This window comes from Nerophis ophidion, linkage group LG15 (genome assembly GCF_033978795.1).
Source record: "Nerophis ophidion isolate RoL-2023_Sa linkage group LG15, RoL_Noph_v1.0, whole genome shotgun sequence".
NCBI classification, from domain to species: domain Eukaryota; kingdom Metazoa; phylum Chordata; class Actinopteri; order Syngnathiformes; family Syngnathidae; genus Nerophis; species Nerophis ophidion.
In genome coordinates this window covers 32,504,380-32,528,077 of record NC_084625.1, presented here as the reverse complement: position 1 = coordinate 32,528,077, position 23,698 = coordinate 32,504,380, and the positions used below count along the sequence as shown (strand labels likewise).

The following is a 23,698-nucleotide window of genomic DNA, read 5'->3' as shown; positions in this document are numbered from 1 at the left end:
ACACTAGGGACCATTTAGTGTTGCCAATCAACCTATCCCCAGGTGCATGTCTTTGGAGGTGGGAGGAAGTCGGAGTACCCGGAGGGAACCCACGCATTCACAGGGAGTTTGAGACCCCTGATCAAAATTCATGAATTGAGAAATATAAAATTATCATTTAGCCATAAACTCCGATGCGTTAGATGGCGGTAAAGACATCCGTTTTTTTTGTGACAACGTAAACGAAGGGTTAAAAAAAAAAAATTAAAAAAAGTTGCTAGCAAAGGGCACTGCGCATGCGTCAGGAGGCTTGAGCGAACCATTTGTCTCCTGCGTCTGTGCTGTCATTACTGCCACACACAACATGAAGTCTTACTCAACTTATTTGTAGGGGGGGGAAGAAAGACGCAGCGCTGGCAACGAGCGAGTAACGTCTGGATGTTACAAAAATAGAAGGCGCGAAGCAAGCGCTGGTGTTTCCGTTTGCTGGGAAAGCATTTTATGAGTGCCAATGCATCTGAGCCGTCAGGTCAACGTTGGACTCCGACTCTCGCTGGCTTAACGCGGCTAACTAAGCTAACCTGCCTCGCCTGTCGTGGATGGGTTGGCTGAACGAGCTACACCTGGAAAAAACGGCGACTCTGCGAACAACATGGATACGGCCGAAGAAGGTAAGTAAGAGCTTGTCGACGCTCCTCTAAATAGCGTTATAGCTCCGGAGACCCGTGGTCGTAAGCGCATCACCGAGGACCAACCCTGCCGCTGAGCTGGCCTGCTTGCTAGCTCGCTAGCATTATAGCTTGATGACGTCACGCTCATTTCTACATCTGTGTCAAGATGCTGAATAAAGGCTAACAAAACGTACAATGTTGTGTTTGTACGAAGATGCACTTTGATATTAAACGATGCAACGGAGAAAATGTTCTGGTGATGTCATTAGCCGGACAAATCATCTCATTAAAGGCCTACTGAAATGAGATGTTCTTATTCAAACGGGGATAGCAGGTCCATTCTATGTGCCATACTTGATCATTTCGCGATATTGCCATATTTTTGCTGAAAGGATTTAGTAGAGAACATCCACGATGAAGTTCGCAACTTTCGGTGTTAAGAGAAATGCCCTGCCTCTACCGGAAGTCGCAGACGATGACGTCACATGTTTGATGGCTCTGTCACGCCAAATTTCTTCTCCCTACAACCCCCCCCCCCCCCCCCCATTTACTTCTGGGGTGATGAGTAATACAGACGTTTTGTTAAAGCTATATTATAAATATATAACACTTTATTATAAAACTACAGACGTTTTGTTAACGCTATATTATAAAAAAAATTAAAAAACAATTTACAAACACAAGCTATGGGATGACATAAGAGGAAACGTGACCCCGGAAATAAATGCGTCATCCCATAGCTTGTGTTTCTAAATTGTTTTTTGTTTTTTTTTTATAATATAGCATTGACAAAACGTCTGTATTTTTATAATATAGCGTTATATTTTTATAATATTGCGTTATATTTTTATAATATAGCGTTAACAAAACGCCTGTATTAATCATGACCCCGGAAGTAAATGTGGGGGGGAAGGTTTTTGTAGGGGGGAAGAAATTTGGCGTGACAGTTCCTCACATATTCACATTGTTTTTAATGGGAGCCTCCAACAAAAAGTGTTATTCGGACCGAGAAAACGACAATTTCCCCATTAATTTGAGCAAGGATGAAAGATTCGTGTTTGAGGATATTGATAGTTACGGACTACGGGGGGAAAAAAAGCGATTACATTGGGACGGATTCCGATGTTTTTAGACACATTTACTAGGTTAACTCTGGAAAATCCCTTATCTTTCTATTGTGTTGCTAGTGTTTTAGTGAGTTTGATAGTACCTGATAGTCAGAAGGGTGTCTCCACGGGTGTCTTGATGCGCAGTGTCTCAGGGGAGTCGACAGCAGCTATGGACGGCACAAGCTCAGCTTTTCTCTGATAACAACTGACTTTTTAACCACAATTTTCTCACCGAAACCTGCTGGTTGACATGTGGTCGGGATCCATGTTCTCTTGACCGCGCTCTGATCCATAGGAAAGTTTCACTTCCAGGAGTTTTAAACCAGGAATTACCGTGTGTTTGTGTGGCTAAAGGCTAAAGCTTCCCAACTCCATCTTTCTACTGTGACTTCTCCAATATTAATTGAACAAATTGAAAAAGATTCAGCAACACAGATGTCCAAAAAAACTGTATAATTTGTCGTTAAAGCAGACGACTTTTAGCTGTGTGTGTGTGCGCAGCGCTCATACTTCCTAAAAACCAGTGACGTCTTGCGTACACGTCATCATTACACGACGTTTTGAAGACGAAACTCCCGGGAAATTAAAAATTTCATCATTGATATATAATCTATCAGACTGCGTGGTGGGTAGTAGTGGGTTTCAGTAGGCCTTTAATGATCACGTACACTTGGGTAATAAAAAACATTGTTTGGAGATTTGGCTGAAAATTGTATCACGATATGTTTTTTTATATCGGTCGATATCAACAATTACTGATATTTTATGACCTACCAATGGAAGATATGATTAAGAGAAAATGTATTAAATGTTAAGCATTTTTATTTCAAACGTAACCTTCCGTTGTTTGTAATTATCTCAGCTGTCAGCGCAGAAAGGCAATTGAATGTCAACACAACCATGGAAAACAAGAAAAGGCCTACTGAAATGAAATTTTCTTATTTAACCTGGGATAGCAGGTCCATTCTGTGTCATACATGATCATTTCGCGATATTGCCATATTTTTGCTGAAACGATTAAGTAGAGAACATCGACGATAAAGTTTGCAACTTTTGGCCGCTAATAAAAAAGCATTGCTTTTACCGGAAGTAGAAGCCGATGTACGCGTGACGTCACCGGTGTGAGGGGCTCCTCACATCCGCACATTGATTACAATCATGGACACCAGCAGCGCGAGCGATTCGGACCGAGAAAGCGACAATTTCTCCATTAATTGGAGCGAGGATGAAAGATTCGTGGATGAGGATAGTGAGAGTGAAGGACTAGAAAACAGAAAAAAAGACATGGGCAGGAGCGATTCAGATGTTATTAGACACGTTTACTAGGATAATTCTGGAAAATCCCTTATCTGGTTATTGTGTTACTAGTGTTTTAGTGAGATTATAAAGTCATACTTGAAAGTCGGAGGGGTGTGGTGACCGCCAGTGTCTCTGTGTGAAGCCATGGAGGAGCCTAGAAAGTTGCAGCTGCCTCTTTGACAGCTGCCGCAAGAAGAACGACACAAGCTCTGCTCATGTTTACGGTAAGAGCCAACTTATTACCACAATTTTGTCATTGAAACCTGCCGGTTGACATGTGGTAGAGAAACAAGTTCGCTTTACCGCTCTGTTCCATAATAAAGTTTCACAACAAAGAAACACCGGCTGTGTTTGTGTTGCGACAGCCGGCCGAAATACACCGCTTTCCACCAAATGCTTTCTTCTTTGTAGTATCCATTATTAATTGAACAAATTGCAAAAGATTCAGCAACACAGAGGTCCAGAATACTGTGTAATTATGCGATTTAAATCGGACGACTTTTAGCAGTGAGTGGTGCTGGGATAAAATGTCCGTTACAACCTTTAACGTCAACATAAGCGTCATCATTCCGCGATGTTTTCAACAGGACCCTTAGCGGAAAATTTTAAATTGCAATTTAGTAAACTAAACCGGCCGTATTGGCATGTGTTGATATGTTAAGATTTCATCATTGGTATATAAACTATCATCGGTAGTAGTGGGTTTCAGTAGGCCTTTAAATGTAAACTACATTTTAAAATCAGCATGAAATGAAAATGTGGCTTTGTAGTTGCCAACAATGAAATTAAATTGTTGTATTTGTAAAAAGAGGTATTGAAATATTGTTTGACCAAATTATAGTTTTAAAGCAGCACATTTGTTACCTGCTGTTTACGTACATCCAAATAGGGATCGATGTGGGTTGAAAAGAAAAGATAGGCACGGCAAAGGACTACGGTCCGTTTGAAAAAACTGTAAAAAAACTGCCATACTGTCGAGGTGACTTCGCTTGTTTTATTGACAATTTCTTAGCAGCTGTTATTTTTAATTTCTCTTTTCACTCCATGCAGAGAATCAAAAGGGAGACAGTAAGTTGGCACAAACAAATTTGATGGTTGATACTGTTTTATGCAATTGGCTGTGTCACTACGTAATCGGTTCAGAAAGACACGATCTGTCCCTGCATGCGTGAAGACGTCGTCACTTTCTGTCTACTTGATTCACGGCAGTTATGTTTGTGCACGCTGTCACTGTTACCATGTTTTTTTGTAATCTTTATTTGAATAACAATGTCATATAAAGGATTGCATTTGGAAAAAAAAAAAAAACGATACTTAAGAATACAGAATTTATTTTGAAACATATTTGAACAGAAACCTGAACGATGTGCTTACCAGTTTTAAATGGCAGACATCTTCTTTTTTTTTACTACTTTTGTATTTACTTCAAATACATCAATTCACAATACTGACAGTTCAAAAGTCCACTTTTTGTTAGGTTGCAGTTATAAATTTAAGTTAGACTTAGTGCCTTGTTTAAAAATAAAAATTAAAAAAATCAACATTTCAAAAAATGTTGCGTGCGGTATTCATTGCAATGACAAAAGAGTGAAAGTGGTTGAAATTTTGGCGTTAATACTTCTTGATTATTGTGTTTTTCATCTATATGTTCATGTTCATATTCTTGTTCTCTTTTACTCTTTGGTAAGATAGTTTTTATACAAAACATTGATAAAACAATTAAATCTCACAAAACGTGACGTCACAGAAGCTCTGTCGTAAAAAAAAAAAAAGTCCAAGAAGCACACATCTGACGTTTATCGAGCACATTTTTAATGCCGTTTTTGTGATTATGTGTGTGTGTGTATATATATATATATATATATATATATATATATATATATATATATATATATATATATATATATATATATATATATATATATGAAAAGTAACATTGTAACCAACTCGTTTTGTTTTTGTGTTTCTGTGTGTTGTACTTTTAGCCGATATTTGTCGCGTCTGCCGCTCCGAGGGGACCCCAGACAAGCCTCTGTACCACCCCTGTGTCTGCACGGGCAGCATTAAGTTCATCCACCAAGAATGGTAAATTACAGCTCTCAAGAATCAATAGAAATATGCTATTGTATCCAAAACTATATTTGTTTGGTATATACAAGTGGTTTCTAGAAGTGTTTTTGAAAATTTAATAAAGCTTTGGCCAACCCCAGTCCTCTAACACCCACCCCTTTAGAGAATATGTTATTATGTTTTGTTTTCTTTATTTTTCTGAAGCAGCTCTGCCTCACCTGAAGTCCACTAATATAGTGTAACAAACAATTATATAATCATGGTAATACCAATAAAAATGTAGGGATGCATTCATAACCTCTTGTTTCTCAAGACTGATCCTGATTACTCATTTATATATATTATTTTTTAAGTGTATTTTTGACTGTCGTTTGTGTAGACCTAGAGTAACAAAGTCAAAAAATGGTGGATTTAACAAACTGTATCTGTCGATTTGTCCTAACCAAATATGACATCCCTGCTATGGTAGCGCTAACATCCCATCCATGAATTGGTGAAACTGATATATATTTTACCGATACTATTACCAAATCCGTACTTAAAAAACGTTGCTGCTTAAACAGTGAGCTAACTGGTACTTGAAAAATTTAGAACATGCAAATGTATTGGGGGCAAAAAACCCAACCCCCAAATGTATTGACATTGAAGTAATGGGAATACTAAAATAATTATAACTACTGTAAGTAAAAATTGTAACTACTGTAAGTAATACATTAAAAAATAAGAAATGTAATCTACAACAAATTGTCATAACTATTGCAGAACATAGAAAACATGGAAAAAAATAACTCTATTGAGTTGTAATGTTTGATGCTGTAAATACAGAGGGCTCCTTAATGCAACCTTGCTCAACACCGCCATGTTTGTGTATGCACTGTGAGGTCCGGTTGTCTTAGGATCAGTTTGTAACATCCTACAAGGTAGGAGCGCAAATGTAATCGTATAATCGTGACTCCATAACTCTTAATATTGGCCGTATAATCATTAGTCTGATTATTGCATTGCCCCCACAAATGTGTGTTGGAAGCCGAAATATTTTATTAAGATTTTTAGTTATTGTTATAAATTACTTTGTTTTGGTTGATTAGCTGTTTGGAAACTCCAAATCAATTCCTGTATGTTAAAGTGGTGCATTTATTTATACAAATTCCTAGTTCTTCATAGTAGTAAATAGTTTTTTTAGGAGGGGTGTTCTACTATTCCTGGGCTGTGTGCCTTTGTGCGCAAATACGTTAAGAGTCAGTAATTCGGATATAATCTGTCACCCTGGCTATTTTTATCGTCATATGCTAAAAACAACAACAGGGTTTATGTTACACCCGAGTATTTTTGTCATTAGGTAATGATCAAAGAGGTTTATGGTCAGATTACCACACAGCAATCTTGGGGTGAAATCCAACAGGATTTTCTTTTTTCTAAGGAACTTTGTATTTGGTTATGTCAGACGAACAGAATATCTCATAACAAAGGCTGAGAACTTTCAATGTCAATATGGCGTTCAGAACAGGTTTATCTCATTGTCATATTTCAGACCAGAGATGTGGAATTGGAATTGTGAAAGGAAAACCAACACATCGATTTTGTGTTGTAGCGTCATGTGACTTGTGTGTGTTCCTGGTTAAAAAAAAAAAAAAAAAAAGCCTGGATGCTTCTGAAGAGTTGTTAAAGCTGACTTACTAGTAGTGCAACAATGTTTCTATTTTTTCCAATATAAACAACATGGTACAATGATGGTTCAATTATTTGCTCAATTGTTTTGTTATACATTCCCAGTTGCATAATTTAAAAATCATATGTGACATTTAAAAACTGGCCTATGTGATTGTAAACATACAGGCGCAGAGTATCCAGTGCCATGCTGTTCCTAATTTTTAATTTTCAAACGTTTCTTTTCAGTTTGGTCCAGTGGCTGAAACACAGCAGGAAGGAGTATTGTGAATTATGCAAGCACAGATTTGCATTCACACCAAGTAAGTGCTTGTGGCCTCGGCGGATTTAATCTATAAAACATCCTGATGTTTTTAAAATGTCTTTTATTTTCGGGTTTCCCAATCCAATATTGGTATTGGCAAAAAAGGATCCAGATTATATTGCCTTGTTTTGAAACTCATGTATAAGCTCCGATACAAACAGTCTTGCATCGTGTTTATTTTTGCAAAACTGGTTAGCCAGTTAACATTTTACTGCTTATTTCCAATGTACTATTCACTAGATTTGACTCATCACACAGCTACTATTGTCCAAAGTTAGGCATGGTCAGTAATGTAATGCATGCGTCCTGCCGGCACTGAAGAGCTGCGATTAATTGAAACAAACATGAATCCCAAAATGTACACTGTCGTTCTTTCCTGTGATACAAGCTGTACACGGACTACTCTACAGTAGACCTACTGTATATCCAAGATGAATGTCCAATGAAAGGATACTGTCACAACAATGGTTTCCAGGGGTGTAGACATTTTTGTGATACTATTTTCCTGTTAATGTATCAGTCACAAAATGCTTGACAAGTGATTGTCTCTTTTTTTTAATAACTATTAGCATAATAGTATGCCATTTATTTATAACTATTTGCTTCTTTGTCTGTTCTAGTCTACTCCCCAGACATGCCCTCACGCCTACCCATTCAGGACATATGTTCGGGCTTGCTGACCAGTGTGGGCACGGCAATCCGCTACTGGTTTCATTACACACTGGTGGCTTTTGCTTGGCTCGGCGTGGTTCCTCTTACAGCATGTGAGTGCTAGAATGTGAAACCATGTGCGCTGTTAACACTCTGTGGCTCAAAAAATGACATCAGCTTTACATATTAGCGTGTGTTTATGGTCGAGTCACAGAATTACCACTTTGCAGCCATTATATAATGAACTATTAATTATGTTAGAAATGTAAACTCCCTTTCAGTAGCAGTGTAGGCAACAGTTGACATGACTATTTAAATTTTCTTAATATATTCTTTGTTACTCTGCAGTTTCTGAAGACATGTAGATAATGATGACCTTTTCCCTATTGGTTTCAGGTCGCATCTACAAGTGTCTTTTTACTGGCTCTGTGAGCTCACTTCTGACACTGCCATTGGACATGCTGTCTACGTGAGTGATGATGAGAGTTTCAACACACACACTTTCAATAGTATCTTGACATGGCATTTAATCCAAGCCTATTCAACTGGTTGAATTTGAGTTCAAACAAATGTTTTATATATATATCCAACTGGCGACCCAAGTTCAGTTTAAAACTTGGGACAAAAATTTGTGCAGCGGCTTTTGTTGTATAGAGGACCTTGGACCAATGTCCTTGCATTGCCATTTTAACCTTGCTAGCAAACTTACAATTCTATGGTCCAAACTTGTGATTGACATAATTGAGGCACCCTTTTAGGTCCTTTCCTTTTTGTCAGTTTCAAATGTTTTTCGTAATATGTCAAGGTGTTTATGTGGCTTGTTTACTTTAGATGCAGTCAGTCATTTGTTCAACTTTTTACTTTTCTTAGTAGTTTAGTAGTGTCCATTAAGATTACTGTATTTTTCGGACTCTAAGTTGCAGTTTTTTTCAAAGTTTGGCCAGGGGTGCAACTTATACTCAGGAGCGACCTATGTGTGAAATTATTAACACATTACCGTAAAATATCAAATAATATTATTTAGCTCATTCACGTAAGAGACTAGACGTATAAGATTTCATGGGATTTAGTGATTAGGAGTGACAGATTGTTTGGTATACGTATAGCATGTTCTATATGTTATAGTTATTTGAATGACTCTTACCATAATATGTTATGTTAACATACCAGGCACCTTCTCAGTTGGTTATTTATGCGTCATATAACGTACACTTATTCAGCCTGTTGTTCACTATTCTTTATTTATTTTAAATTGCCTTTCAAATGTCTATTTTTGGTGTTGGGTTGTATCAGATAAATCTCCCCAAAAAATGCGACTTATACTCCAGTGCGACTTATATATAAAAAAAATTCTTCTTATTTATGCATTTTCGGCAGGTGAGACTTATAATCCGGAGCAACTTATGCTCTGAAAAATACGGTACATTTTAGGTCCTCTCTTTTTCATCATTTGGGCTATTCAACTGGTGGCCTTTCAGTTCAGTTTAAAAAAACTTGTGAGAGACTCACATTTTTGCAGCAAATTCTTAAAATCACTACAGTGCTGTTATAGAGATGATCTTTGACTAGCTTTTTTGAAGTCTTTCATTGATTGATTGAAACTTTTATTAGTAGATTGCACAGTTCAGTACATATTCCGTACAATTGACCACTAAATGGTAACACCCGAATAAGTTTTCAACTTGTATAAGTCAGGGTCCACGTTAATCAATTCATGGTAAAAAGTCAATCGCCCAACGTGGGGTTCGAACCCACGACCCTGAGTCTCATGCTCTATTGCCTGTCCTTAAAAACAGCAGAGCGCTCCTGTAACTCTTGACAAAATAAATAGACCAGATTCTAATGTCTACTGTAGAAGACACTGGTTCTCCGGAATATCCAAAATACTATAATAGAAATGTGGACCCCAAAACAATTCAGTTGAATATCCCTGATTTAATCTCCATTTTAAAACACTTATTTGAGGTCTAAATGATATGTATTGGATATGCTTTGGTACACATTTTGCTCCACAGTCACATTTATAAGTGAAGTGAATTACATTTATATAGCACTTTTCTCTAGTGACTCAAAGCGCTTTACTACGATTTATAACCTACATTCTGCAGGTGCAAAACGTTTGTAAGGCCGTTCCCAGATTGCAAATGAAACCACGCCCCACCGTCTCTAAAAGCATCAATTTACCAATTTACAATGGCATATTTCTATAGATTTTTGAGAGCTGAATATGTCCATTGTTCAATAAGTATCATGAAGACAAACTTCATCGGTATTGATTTTTCAGTCACAGTCAAAAATAAACTTCATAAACGTTGTATAGATTCAACTAGTCACGACATTCGGTACAACTGCCCATTCTTGGATGGAAACAGCTTTGTATCAAAAAAGCTGTTTTAGTGGCATTTATGTCACTGAATGTTGCACGTCGGATATATTGTGCACATGCCAAGATTAGATGAAAATATTTGATCTTCTCTTCCCTTGCGTTTCCACAAACCAAGTTGAAAGCTTTGTGTCTGACAGCAGCGCCTCAATCACGTGCCCTTCTCGAAACATCCTCCCAACACTGTTAGTAAAATATTCTTGTGCGCAGACACGTTTTTATGTAATAAAAGATGTTGAAGTTCAAAGCACGCCAGCTGATTTTAGAAATGTGACCCCACATTAGGAAGCGGCGACCACTCTGAAGAAATCTAAAGAGACCGCCAAAACTATGATATATTTCTTACTCTCTAAAACATATTTGTCTGCACACAATAATAATGTTCTAATATTCAAAGAAGACATGATGAACACAATCAATTTAATGATGTTTATTGTGTCCAAATGCAGACCGATTGCATACAAGCAATAACATCGAGGACAGGAAGAATGGCAAAAAAACGGCAATTTTACTGGTTAATAAATGGGGTGCATGAAGTGCAATATGGAGGTATTTGGGTTTCAAACCTAACAAAGGTGACGCTTAAAACAGGATGTTGCTTTGAAACAAGCCTAGACAAACGCGGTAATTAGTATTACCAGCTTTGCTTCAAACTTAGGTGAACATTTAAAATATAAGTTTTCAGATCTGCACAAGGGGTTATAAAGAGTGACAGGTAATATAGTAGTTGTTGCTCTTTTCCTGCTGTTCTGCTCCCATGCAGACTGTAGTCGGGTAGCAAAGGACGGAAGTTCCCTTCAGGGCCGATGTTTTTGTCTACGGTAACACCCTTCACCCAATGGGTCTGATAAGTTCTGCTTTCGGCTCAGAATGACAAGGCCACCGATTTGTGACAATCGCTTTACTAGTTTTGCGGGACCCGTTCATTAGTCTACTACGCAGTGCACAAGCTACCTCTCTCTCTCTTCACCCGCCCACTCACTCACTGACGTCACTCAGCCAACACGTTGCTATTCTTGCTAAAACACATACACTACTCTCATAACATTGTTCACCTTCATTTTGAAAAGTATCCATATACAATTAGTTACTGGTAGTGGTACCAAAGTATTGGTATTGGGACAACCCTAGTCTATGCGGTATAATATTTTTCTAATATTTAAGGAACACATGATGAATGTATCTTGCCAACACACCATGCTGTACGTGGGGGCCCAAGCAGGTTTTAACTCTCTTCCCTTCCACGAAGCTGCGTGTCTGACAGCAGCGTGTCCTGGCGAACCTCCATCCCATCCCCCATGTACAAACTCCCTCCCAATACTATTAGTAAAATATTTTTGTATGCAGACAACTATTTATTTTATATTAAAATATGTTGAAGGCTAGAACACTCTAGCTAATATCGTCACACTAGGAAGCAGTAACCTCTCTGAGGAAGTCTGAAGAGACCGCCAAAACTAAGATTTATTGCTTACTCTCTAAAATCTGTGTCTGCACACAATAATCTTTTGCTAATATTCAAAGAAGACATAATGAACACAATCAATTTAACCTCCCAACACACCCCAGCAAGGATTAACTTGTCTTCTTCCCACGTAGGGTGGAGAAAATATTAATATCAGACGATTTGACTGTAAGGTGGATAGTTAAATTAGATTCCTCTGAGTCTAATCTCAGACTATTTGAAGACAGCCATATTTTATAGTAATTATGTTATAGACATAGAGCAGGCGGATGGAAATTAAATGAGAAGGAATATGGAGTGAAAGAGTTGCCGCGCTCAGCAGAGGGGGAGATTAATTGCCAGACCCAGCATGTCCACATGGCACACAGGTCCTCAATCTGTGATGTCACTGATTCCGTATTGTCGAAAAACACTCCAAAACCCAGCGGGCAGAGGCATTCAAAACAGCGTGCAAGGTCATGCCCAAAAGCATGAATCTTATGATTTGACGCCATGACATTGTTTGACACGACTATCCAACATTGTCACATCATGTATAATCAGAAAATACCAAATTCATAGTAGGTCTCCTTTAAGGATCTTTGTAAAATATTTTCTGGATGTATAAATGGTTTATCGTACATTTGTTTACATTCTCGTTCCTGCAGAGAGAACCTGCTTGCGGACTGTCTACAGGGCTGCTTTGTGGTCACCTGCACTCTGTGTGCATTCATTAGCTTGGTTTGGCTCAGAGAGCAGATAGTCCATGGCGGCGCACCCCAGTGGTTAGAACAGCACCAGGCAGCACCGCCCAATGCAGCTGGGCAAGCCAATGAGGTACCTTTTTTAAGTGTTTTTTTATTTATTTTGTTTCCCATTAATACCAGTTACGTTTTAAACCAAGCTGTTGATGTTTCTCATGAATTGGTGCATGTGTGCTCATGCGGTATTAAGACAAAAATCCTTTATTCTGTCCCTACAGGGACAGGCAGCGGGCCCAGGAGTAGCTGATGAGCCCCCAGCACACCCAGCCCCTGCAGAACCACCAGCCCAGAATGAGGCAGAACCAGAGCCCCCTGATCCACCAGAGCAGGGCGATGACCCTGAGCTGGAAGAAGAGGAGGGAGTTGCCGCTGAAGACGCCGACCCCAACAATGGAGCACAAGGTTGGAGTCCAATGCAGGGCTCCTTTCTTTCATTTGACATTTTTAAAAGGGGTGGCTGGAAATGTTATCATATATTTTTGTGTAGATTAGCACTTAAAATTGTAGTATTTCCTAATTATGAATAATATAACTTGGGGATAGGTTGATTAGCAACACTAAATGGTCCTTAGTGTGTGAATGTGAATGTTGTCTGTCTATCTGTGTTTGCCCTGTGATGAGGTGGCCACTTGTCCAGGGTATACTCCGCCTTCCACCCCCGAGTGCAGCTGAGATAGGCTTCAGCACCCCCCACGACCCTGAGAGGAACAACTGGTAGAAAAATGGATGGATGGATGGATAACCATGTATTTCCTTTTGATTTGAAAATAAAAGGGGACCAATGATGATTTTATTCTACATTTAAAACACTTCCTTGAGGTCAAGATATGTTTTGGATATGTTTTACCACACCCCCAGACTGCAAAACCCTGTGAACCGAGGCATCCAAAACTGCGTGCAAGCTCTTGCCAAAATGCAGGAACCTTAATATTAGATGCTTTCACATTGAGTATCAAACATTGTAACAATATTTCTATGTTAGAAAAGATGGAATTCATCATACATCCCCCTTAAAGGTTATGCTGTATTGGTAACTATTTTGAAGTACCTGGTTCTATTCTATCTACTTATTTTTTGTAGATGACATGAACTGGAATGCTTTAGAATGGGACCGAGCGGCTGAAGAGCTCACATGGGAAAGGGTAACTTCACATTTTATAATTGCCATTTTGCACAAAATAATACAATTGAAAAAGTTCTTAGTCTACAATGTGGTTTAATTTGCAGATGCTTGGCCTGGATGGATCCCTCGTTTTTTTGGTTCGTTGTATTCACATACCCTAACTATTTTACATTAACGACATTCCCACTTCATGACTGCTAATGTTTGTCTCCTAGGAGCATGTCTTTTGGGTGGTGTCTCTTAACACACTCTTCATCCTGGTGTTTGGTAAGTATAAACTTTGACGTACACTTGCTTTTCCAAGCCCTCGAATTCCCTCTAACCACAGCATTTCTCTTCTCTTGCAGCATTTTGTCCCTACCACATTGGACATTTCTCTGTCGTTGGTCTTGGCTTTGAGGAATATGTAAGCTTTTATAAAAACTCAACTTTGCATTATAAAGGATTCTGATGTATGACTCTTTTCATTTTTTGTTTCAGGTTCAAGCTTCCCATTTCGAAGGCTTAATTACAACCATTGTGGGCTATATACTGCTGGCAATGACGCTAATACTCTGTCATGTATCCTTGTATGATGATTTTATCGGAATAATATATATAAAATGTTTTACTTTCTGTTGGTGTTGGACCTTAACAAGGTTAATGTAGGGATTGGCTGCTCTGGCTCGGTTTCAGCGCTCCCGACGTCTTCTGGGAGTTTGTTACATCGTTGTCAAGGTAATAATTCACCTACTTGCTATTTCCTATCTTTAATGTGCAACCAGAAAATTAAAACGAGCAATAATATTTATTGGCAGTATTATTTCTAGTATAATTGTAACTGTTTGCTGCAGGTGTCCCTGCTGGTTGTTGTAGAGATTGGTGTTTTCCCGCTGATCTGTGGCTGGTGGCTCGACATCTGCTCTCTAGTAAGATTTTGGTTTGGAACATTCATCATTGCAGTATGCGTTCAGCCACATCATGATGTCTATTATTTCATGTACTGTGTATAAAAAGTAGATTTAAAGAACTAATGGACAGCTTCTTTGCCATCTCTTTTTCGGTCTTTTAGCTTGCTGCGTGCTTTGTTTAGAGTCCAACAGAATGGAAAATATTGACACTGTTGTTGTTTTATTGTAATGTATAATTTGCTTGATTTGTATTATAGCCCTGTCTCATGTAAATGAAGAGGCAGCTGTTAAAATGCTGTCCTGAAGTGAACCAGCGATACATCTGATTGCTCATGTGAATGCCTTTTTTCAACGTGTCATAAATTAAACCTGTTCTATTTAGAGAAGAGATCACTATCTTAAATTAGACCTGTGCTTGGATTAATTTATTTTGACTTTGCATTTTATGTAATTTGTGAATTGTTTGACTTTTGTTTCTTGATGTGCAGGAGATGTTTGATGCGTCCCTGAAAGACCGTGAGATGAGTTTCAAATCAGCACCTGGCACCACCATGTTCCTTCACTGGCTTGTTGGAATGGTCTATGTCTTTTACTTTGCTTCTTTCATCCTACTTCTGAGAGAGGTGACTCTGTTTCCAGCAGCCTAATCTTGGCCAGCAAAAGAATATTATTGGCTCAAAATAAAACAAAAATCTTTATCTGCCAGGTGCTGAGGCCTGGAGTGCTTTGGTTTCTAAGAAACCTCAATGACCCAGATTTCAACCCAGTTCAAGAGATGATCCACCTTCCCATCTACAGACACCTGCGGCGGTTTATTCTCTCCGTGGTGGTGTTTGGTTCCATTGTGTTGCTCATGCTGTGGCTACCCATTAGGCTGATTAAACTACTCATGCCCGCCTTCTTGCCATACAACGTTATGCTCTACAGGTAACCACCAGACTAAAGTTGTTGTCCTACAAGTGAAAAATGCTCTTTGGAACACAAATTAAACTGCAACTATTAAATTGCACATGAACTCATTGTTGAAATATCTTTTTCTGAACTTTCCTCCCTCAGCGATGCCCCGGTCAGCGAGCTGTCTTTGGAGCTATTATTACTCCAGGTCGTGCTGCCAGCTCTATTGGAACAAGGACACACTCGGCAGTGGCTCAAAGGCTTAGTTCGTGCCTGGACAGTCAGTGCTGGATATTTACTGTGAGTGTCCTGCTTCAATGCCTTTTCATTCCAGCAATGATTTGTTTAATGTTATCGCTCCTACCACAGAGATCTGCACTCCTACCTTCTTGGAGAGCAAGAAGACATTGATGCTAACCAGCCCATGAACAACAACAACAACCCTCCCCAGGGACACCATAACAACAATAACAACCCGCCACCAGCTGTTGGTGAGGGGCTGCATGCGGCTCACCAGGCCATCTTGCAGCAAGGCGGACCAGTGGGCTTTCAACCATACCATCGACCTCTACGCTTCCCATTCAGGGTGAAAATACGCCCAATTTCTGCACAGTTCCATTATGGTCCCACTTAATTAGGACTATGAAAATGTTTACTTAGTGACTTTAACATTTAAAGAAAAAGACTCCCTTTTAAACCTTGTGCAACCTTAGGTTTGATTATACACACACACTTAGGATTCAAAAAGGATCTGCTCCTTAGTGTCTTAAACCAGAAATAGTTATCTATTTTTTTTACTTTCAGTGCTTATTTATTGATATTAAGGGTTTATTGTATAATGTTCATGTTTAGTAGCCTTATTGTCAAAAATGATTTTTTTTAAATTGCTAAGTATGCAATATTTCTAAAAATAAGTTGAAAAACGGTTGGGTAATTACAGCCTTCAAAAGGTCAATTAATGACATATATATATATATATATATATATATATATATATATATATATATATATATATACATATATATATTTATATATATATACATATATATATATATATATATATATACACAGTATTTTCTTGATTTTAAATCGGCAAGAATGATATTCATTCTGGTTCAATGGAGGAAGTGTAGTAATAGACCAGGATTACAGTGTGCTTAAATATAACAATCATAATGGGAGTCAATGGGGCAAAGCAAGTTCTTAAAAGAAAGTGTGTATAATTTGTCTATATCCTGTTTTAATGTTGCAATCAAAAGCAATGCAATCTTATAACAAATTTAATACAAATTAAAATAACTCCCTTGTGGAATTTCAGACACTAATCTTCAAACTCAACCAAAATGTTACATAAGAAACACATGTAATGCTTGTTTTGGGACCAAGGGCTGCCCATGGGTTAATTTGTAGTTTGCTTAAAATGTACTAGGGTGCGGCAACCAACAGCGAGATGGCTGTCCAGTGTTTTTAACATGGCGTTAACACAAGCATTTGTCCTCCTCTCTCGCCTCCCCCCAGATAGTTCTGCTGATAGCGTTTATGTGTATGACACTGCTGGTGGCCAGTCTGGTGTGCCTTACCCTTCCAGGTAAGAAACAGTAGAGCTAGCAGTTTACTACAGTACTCATGTGTGCCCACAGACCACAATCGAAGGTTCCAGCTATTTATAAGTTAGCATGCTTCTAAACCAGTTCTATATTTAGCTCAAATAGCAATTTCACACATCTGTAATCATGCCAGTAGACCACCTTGAAGATCAGAATAATGAATATGTGAACATTTTTATTTTTTAGTGTTCACTGGACGCTGGCTAATGTCCTTCTGGACGGGAAGCTCTAAGATCCATGAGTTGTACACAGCAGCATGTGGCCTGTATGTCTGCTGGTTGTCGATCCGCGGAATCACAGTGCTGCTGGCTTGGATGCCCCAGGGACGCACCATTATAATGCTCAAAGTTCAGGAATGGACACTCATGGTGGGTGTTAGTAAGCAACATCTCCTATAAATAGTTTGTCTCAGTAAACAGATCAACCCTTCAAAGTGCCTGTTTTGGCAAATGAAGTCAAAAGTCACTATTGCAATATTGATAAAAACAGTCATGCACACGTTTATTCCCCCTGTGTTTGCGTAGATTCTTAAAACCCTGGTTGTTGCTCTGCTGGTGGCTGGAGTCATTCCACTGTTGCTGGGTCTGCTCTTTGAGCTGGTCATTGTGGCTCCACTCAGGGTACCTCTAGATCAAACCCCCCTCTTCTACCCTTGGCAGGTATGACGTCTGCTCTGTCTCCGATTTGTTTCTGTTGGGTGTAAAGTGAGCGTCCAACTGTTTTTATCCCCTCTGTTGTCTGCAGGACTGGGCTCTTGGAGTGCTTCATGCCAAAATCATAGCAGCCATCACTCTGATGGGTCCTCAGTGGTGGCTGAAGACTGTTATTGAGCAGGTACATTTTCTGTCATGTGATCATAATTGTGTCAATGTCGTGTCACAAAAACATTTTTTTCCACCCCCAAGGTGTATGCCAATGGAATTCGCAACATTGATCTTCAGTTTATCATCCGTAAACTGGCAGCACCCGTCATCTCAGTCCTACTGTTGTCCTTATGTGTGCCCTACATGATCGCGGCTGGGGTGGTGCCTGCTGTCGGTGAGCGTCTCAAACATGTTTCCCCAAACTTGAGTTGCTGCTGCTGTGTTACATGTGTGTGTTGCTTCCATAGGCGTGACCCCAGAAATGGAGATTCTAATGCAGAGGAGAATCTACCCATTCCTTTTGATGGTGGTCTCTCTCATCGGCATCCTGTCCTTTCAAATTCGACAATTCAAGCGTCTTTATGAGCACATCAAGAATGACAAGTAAAAGCAGTATAATTTTTAAGCATTTTATAAATTATATGTGTGGTTATTGTTGAATGGTTAATCATGAAGTCATGTCCGTGTTTTTGCAGGTACCTGGTTGGCCAAAGGCTTGTCAACTACGAAAGGAAAGCTGCAAGAGCAAGCTCAGCCCCTCCTTCTAACCCAATCACGGAATAGGTTTTCATCTGTGACACAGCGTAAATCGCTCCCAAACCCCTTTTTGATTCGTAACTCAGTCACTGGACTGTAAACGTTTAGAATCTCCACTGGTTAATGGTGGATTTCATGGAAGTTATTCAAGCCCTGACTTCCCTTTGATGCCTATTATAGGTAGGAAGGGAAACATGTATTATAATCACAGGACAGCAAAGTAAGCACGAGAAGGAGGGGCTTTGATTTTTTTTAGTTTTAATGTTCATATTGTCATTTTCGCCTTGCTTTGTAAAGAGCTGCCTGATAATTGTACATGTGTAAATACTTTGAATGCAGATTTTGTCTTACAAGAAAGACATGGATTAATGCTATAACATGGCCATTGTACATCTTAAAAAGTGTATGTATAATTTATTAAATCAAACTGGCAATTTGTTGGTTGTGTTGATGACAAGTAGACTTCATGTGACTGTCATTTGAACAACATCATCATCATCATCTCCATCCATCCATCCATCCATCCATCTTCTTCCGCATAGCCGAGATCCCAAGGCGTTCCCAGGCCAGCCGGGAGTCATAGTCTTCCCAACGCATACTTGCCAACCTTAAGATCTCCGATTTCGGGAGGTGGGGGGTGGGGCGGAGGCGTGGTTGGGGCGAGGGGCGTGGTTAAGAAGGGAGGAGTATAATTCACCAACTCAAGTATTTTTTATATATATATATGAAATACTTGACTTTCAGTGGATTCTAGCTATACATATTTAGAAATAGTTTAATTTCCGATGGCACCTATAAAATACACAGTAATAAAAACACAGTTCTACTAACTGTACTGTGCTTGCTGGTTACTAAAAAAAACCCAACAACACTTACCTAGTGGGGCGGCATAGCTCGGTTGGTAGAGTGGCCGTGCCAGCAACTTGAGGGGTTGCAGGTCCGATTCCCGCTTGTGCCATCCTAGTTACTGCCGTTGTGTCCTCGGGCAAGACACTTTACCCACCTGCTACCAGTGCCACCCACACTGGTTTAAAAGTAACTTAGATATTGGGTGTCACTATGTAAAGCGTTTTGAGTCACTTGAGAAAAGCGCTATATAAATATAATTCACTTCACTTCACCTTTCACTATTTGAGTAACCTTTGTTCTGCCATTTGTGTATTGGCGAGCGATCTCCGAATCCGAGAACATATATCACGGATTTGTTGTAGACATCCGCAAAGGGGAACGGGATGTTGCTTCCAGCTATCAGCATAGCCATCTTTGTCTCAGCATAAGATACACCATCGGGTTTCCATTTTGTGAGGTGGCCCAAAATACTGGGTTGTGAACGATGCTGCGCTGCGGACGCTTTGTGCGTCCCTGACCGTTCATGACTGAGTTCGGCCACCGTGTTCAATGGAGAAGTCTGTTCTACAAAATTTACAGGCAACATACCCCTTCCCCTTCGAACTCTCCTGGATAAACTGAAATTCTTGTTTCCAATCGTTGTGGAACTTGCAAGCGTATTTCTTCATTTTGCTCGTCGGCGGTGTAATATATTGGGTTAGAGTCAATAACCAGGTGACGTGATGAAGTTACGTCTCTTTACTGTGGGCTTCAGAACAGACTCCCTAATGCATGTTCCTTGACTGCACTTAAATGTAGAATATATGTAAATATATATTACATTTTATTCTATTCTTCGTACAGTAGATGGCAGTTTTGTCCTGTTTTAAGAGGGTCACAACATTGCTGAGTCATGTTCTCATGGCTCTGGAGGGGCCGTGGCCTCCAGCTCCGTGTGAATTTCGGGAGAAAATCTGTCCCGGGAGGTTTTCGGGAGAGGCGCTGAATTTCGGGAGTCTCCCGGAAAATCCGGGAGGGTTGGCAAGTATGCCCCAACGTGACCTGGGTCTTCCCTGTGGCATACTACCAGTCACATTCCCTAAACACCTCCCCAGGGAGGTGTCCAGGGTCCTTACCAGATGCCTGAACCACCTCATCGGGCTCCTCAATGTGGAGGAGCAGCTGCTTTACTTTGAGCTGCCCCTGAATCACAGAGCTTCTCACTCTATCTCTAAAGGAGATCCTTGTCACTCGACGGAGGAAACTCATTTTAGCCGCGTGTACCTGAGATCTTGTCCTTTCGGTCATGACCCAAAGCTCATGACCACACGTAAATTGACAAGTAAATTGAGAGCTTTGCCTTCCGCTTGCTACTTCACCACAACAGATCGATACAGGGTCAGCATCACTGCAGATCCGCCTGTCCATTTCACTTTTCACTCTTCCCCTCACTCGTGAACAAGACTCTGAGGTACTTGATCTCCACCCTTTTCTGTGCATGAACTGTGGACTCGCAAACGATCCAGTGAGAGTTGAAGATCCTGGCCAGATGAAGCCATCAGGTTGGTAGGTACTGTAGGTCTTTATTGTAATTGCACAAGTACAACAAAAGTTTGTTTACAGTACAAACCCGTTCCATATTAGAAAAAAAAAACTGAGTACAGGATTACAGAACAGGAACGCTGATGGGTCGCCACAAGGCATCCCTTTAAAGATGGGAAAAAGGTAAACTGGGGGGGAGGATGACAAAAAAATCCAAACCAGACTGGGCTCCTAAAGGGGCCCAGTCTGGAGTGGGGAAAACCCTCCATAGCAAAGCACATATACATATAACAAAAAACTCGAGACTTGCAACACAAGGGAGGGAGTGGGGGCTACGGTGGCAGGCTGCAACTCTTCAGGCGCTGCCCAGCCGGCCATTACCCCTAAGTGATTCATGTCAAGAGTGTTGGATAGAGGGCGGGGTATGTATGTGTGTGTGGCGTATATTTTTGTGAATGCATGTGTGTGTGTAAGCCAGACGCATGCCTCTGTTCCACAACCTTGGTGTTGTTGCAGCAGTCCAAATTCAACAACAGGTGTGTGTCCATGAGAGACAAGAAGGGAGTTTGTTGTGTCTTTGCTGCTCTGTCCTCCAGGAAAGTCTCAAAGCCAGGGGAACAATCCAAGTTAAAATGTTTTGTATGCGGGTGAAAATTATATTTGATTTTCACTCAAACTTGTCTATAACTAGTCCTCAAATTCATCCTGCAGGGCAAAACAGTCCGATATTATCCAAATCACAAGAGTGTCCACAGTGCTACCCGCATCCTCCAATCATTTGTGGCAGCTTTGTGGTACTCTGAAGACTGCCAGCAACGTCCAATTTGACAAAGCCAGGGAAACAATCCAAGTTAGAATGTTTCGTTTGCAGGTGAAAATAATATTTGCTCTTCACTCAAACTTGTCTATGAGTGGTCCCCAAATTAATTCTGCAGGGCGAGACAGTCCAATATTATCCAAATCACAAGTGTCCACAGTGCTGCCCGCATTCTCCAATCATTTGTGGCAGCTCTGGGGTACCCTGAAGGCTGCCAGCAACTTCCAATTTGTCGACGAACCAGAGCAACGCTTACTCTAATCAGCAGATGTCATGTTGTCATAATTCCGAATAGGTGGAAATCTTCATGTTCTCCCAAGAGTCCGTTGTGTGTCCAGCAACAACTGCTCCATCAAGACAAGCAGTATATCTTTTCCACAGTTCCACTACCAGGACAAAAAACAGACTGCAGCTACGCAATCTGAGGTTTGACACTCGGCCGTAGCCTCCTCTCCAGTACACCTAAATAGACCTCACCGGGAAGTCTGAGTTGTGTGATCCCACAATAGGTGGAACACACCCTCCGGTTTCCCTTCTTACAGAGAGGAACCACCACCTCAATCTGGCAATCCAGAGGCACCACCTCCGATGTCCACACGATGTTGCAGAGTCTTGGCAACCAAGACAGCCCCACTGCATCCAGAGCCTTAAAGGCCTACTGAAACCCACTACTACCGACCACGTAGTCTGATAGTTTATCTATCAATGATGAAATATTAACATTGCAACACATGCCAATACGGCCTTTTTAATTTACTAAATTGCAATTTTAAATTTCCCGGGAGTTTCGTCTTCGAAACGTCGTGTAATGATGACATGTATGCAAGACGTCACGGGTTTTTAAAAAGTATGAGCGCTGCGCACACACACAGCTAAATGTCGTCTGCTTTAACGACATAATTATACAGTTTTTTGGACATCTGTGTTGCTGAATCTTTTGCAATTTGTTAAATTAATAATGGAGAAGTCACAGTAGAAAAATGGAGTTGGGGGTGCTTTAGCCTTTAGCCACACAAACACACGGTGATTCCTTGTTTAAAATTCCTGGAGGTGAAACTTTACTATGGATCACAGCGAACATGGATCCCGACCACATGTCAACCAGCAGGTTTCAGTGAGAAATTTGTGGTTAAAAAGTCAGTTCTTACTGGAGAAAAGCTGAGCTTGTGCCGTCCATAGCTGCCGTCGACTCCCCTGAGACATTGGCCTCAATATACCCGTGGAGACACCGTTCTGACTATCAGGTAATATTAAACTCACTAAAACACTAGCAACACAATAGAAAAATAAGGGATTTCCCTGAATTACCTAGTATGTGTGTCTAAAAACATCGGAATCCGGCCCAATGCAATCACGGTTTGTTTTTTTTAAACTTTTTTTGTTTTTGTTTTTTTCTAGTCCGTCGCTATCAATATCCTCAAACACAACTATTTCATCCTCCCTCAAATTAATAGGGAAATTGTTGTTTTCTCGGTCTGAATAGCACTTTTTGTTGGAGGCTCCCATTAAAAACAATGTGAATATGTAAGGAGCCATCAAACGGGACGTCTTCGTCTGCGACTTCCGGTAGAGGCAGGGCTTTTCTGTTAGCGACCAAAAGTTGCGAACTTTATCGTGGATGTTCTCTACTAAATCCTTTCAGCAAAAATATAAGTTAATGGTGTTTAATGATAATACAATCATGTTTAACACACATAGATTCCTTTCTTTCATGAAGACAAGAATATAAGTTGGTGTATTTGATTCTGATGATTTGCATTGATTGGAATTAGACAGTGGTGCTGATAACGTCCGCATTTTCAAATGGAGGGAAAAAAAAGTCCTCCTTTCTGTCCAATACCACATGAAAGTGGTTGGATTTGGCATCTCATTTGTCCAACTTGCTTACTCATTTTTAAACACTTTGTTATGAGAGTAGCATATGTGTGTGGCCCTTTAATGTCTGGCAGCAGGTGAGTGACGTCAGTGAGTGTGCGGGTGGGTAAGCAAGTGAGAAAGCGGTCGCTGAGGGCGGGGGAGAAATACATTGGCATCAAACTCCGGTCTTTAGAGTTTTGACAGTAGGTATGGAGTCTCTAGAAATAAAATGTGTTTCTCTGCGTCCGCCCTATTAGTGATTTTTTTCTTAAATATGAGCTTGCAGCAGCCAGCGTCATCTCACAAGATGACGCTGAATGTGCCGAGAATGTCAAACAACTGACGAAAGTGAAGTCTTGGTATGATTGATGATTGCTCATTTTTATGTATATTTTTTA

The 23,698-nt window shown here is 40.1% G+C and overlaps 1 protein-coding gene across 1 annotated transcript; it reads left to right on the top strand.

Moving 5' to 3' along the window:
• Nucleotides 1–280: 280 nt before the first annotated feature.
• On the top strand, nt 281–18,713 carry marchf6 (membrane-associated ring finger (C3HC4) 6). Its single transcript, XM_061922042.1, has 25 exons — nt 281–650; nt 5,044–5,143; nt 7,025–7,098; nt 7,721–7,864; nt 8,148–8,220; nt 12,247–12,415; nt 12,561–12,744; nt 13,423–13,484; nt 13,570–13,602; nt 13,681–13,732; nt 13,813–13,871; nt 13,946–14,026; nt 14,114–14,182; nt 14,299–14,373; nt 14,844–14,978; nt 15,062–15,282; nt 15,412–15,549; nt 15,619–15,835; nt 16,768–16,837; nt 17,043–17,224; nt 17,381–17,515; nt 17,601–17,690; nt 17,762–17,894; nt 17,968–18,103; nt 18,196–18,713. Exons 1-25 carry the CDS (start codon nt 632–634, stop codon nt 18,281–18,283), a joined length of 2,739 nt encoding a protein of 912 aa, XP_061778026.1. The 5' UTR covers nt 281–631; the 3' UTR covers nt 18,284–18,713.
• The last annotated feature ends 4,985 nt before the right edge of the window (nt 18,714–23,698 follow it).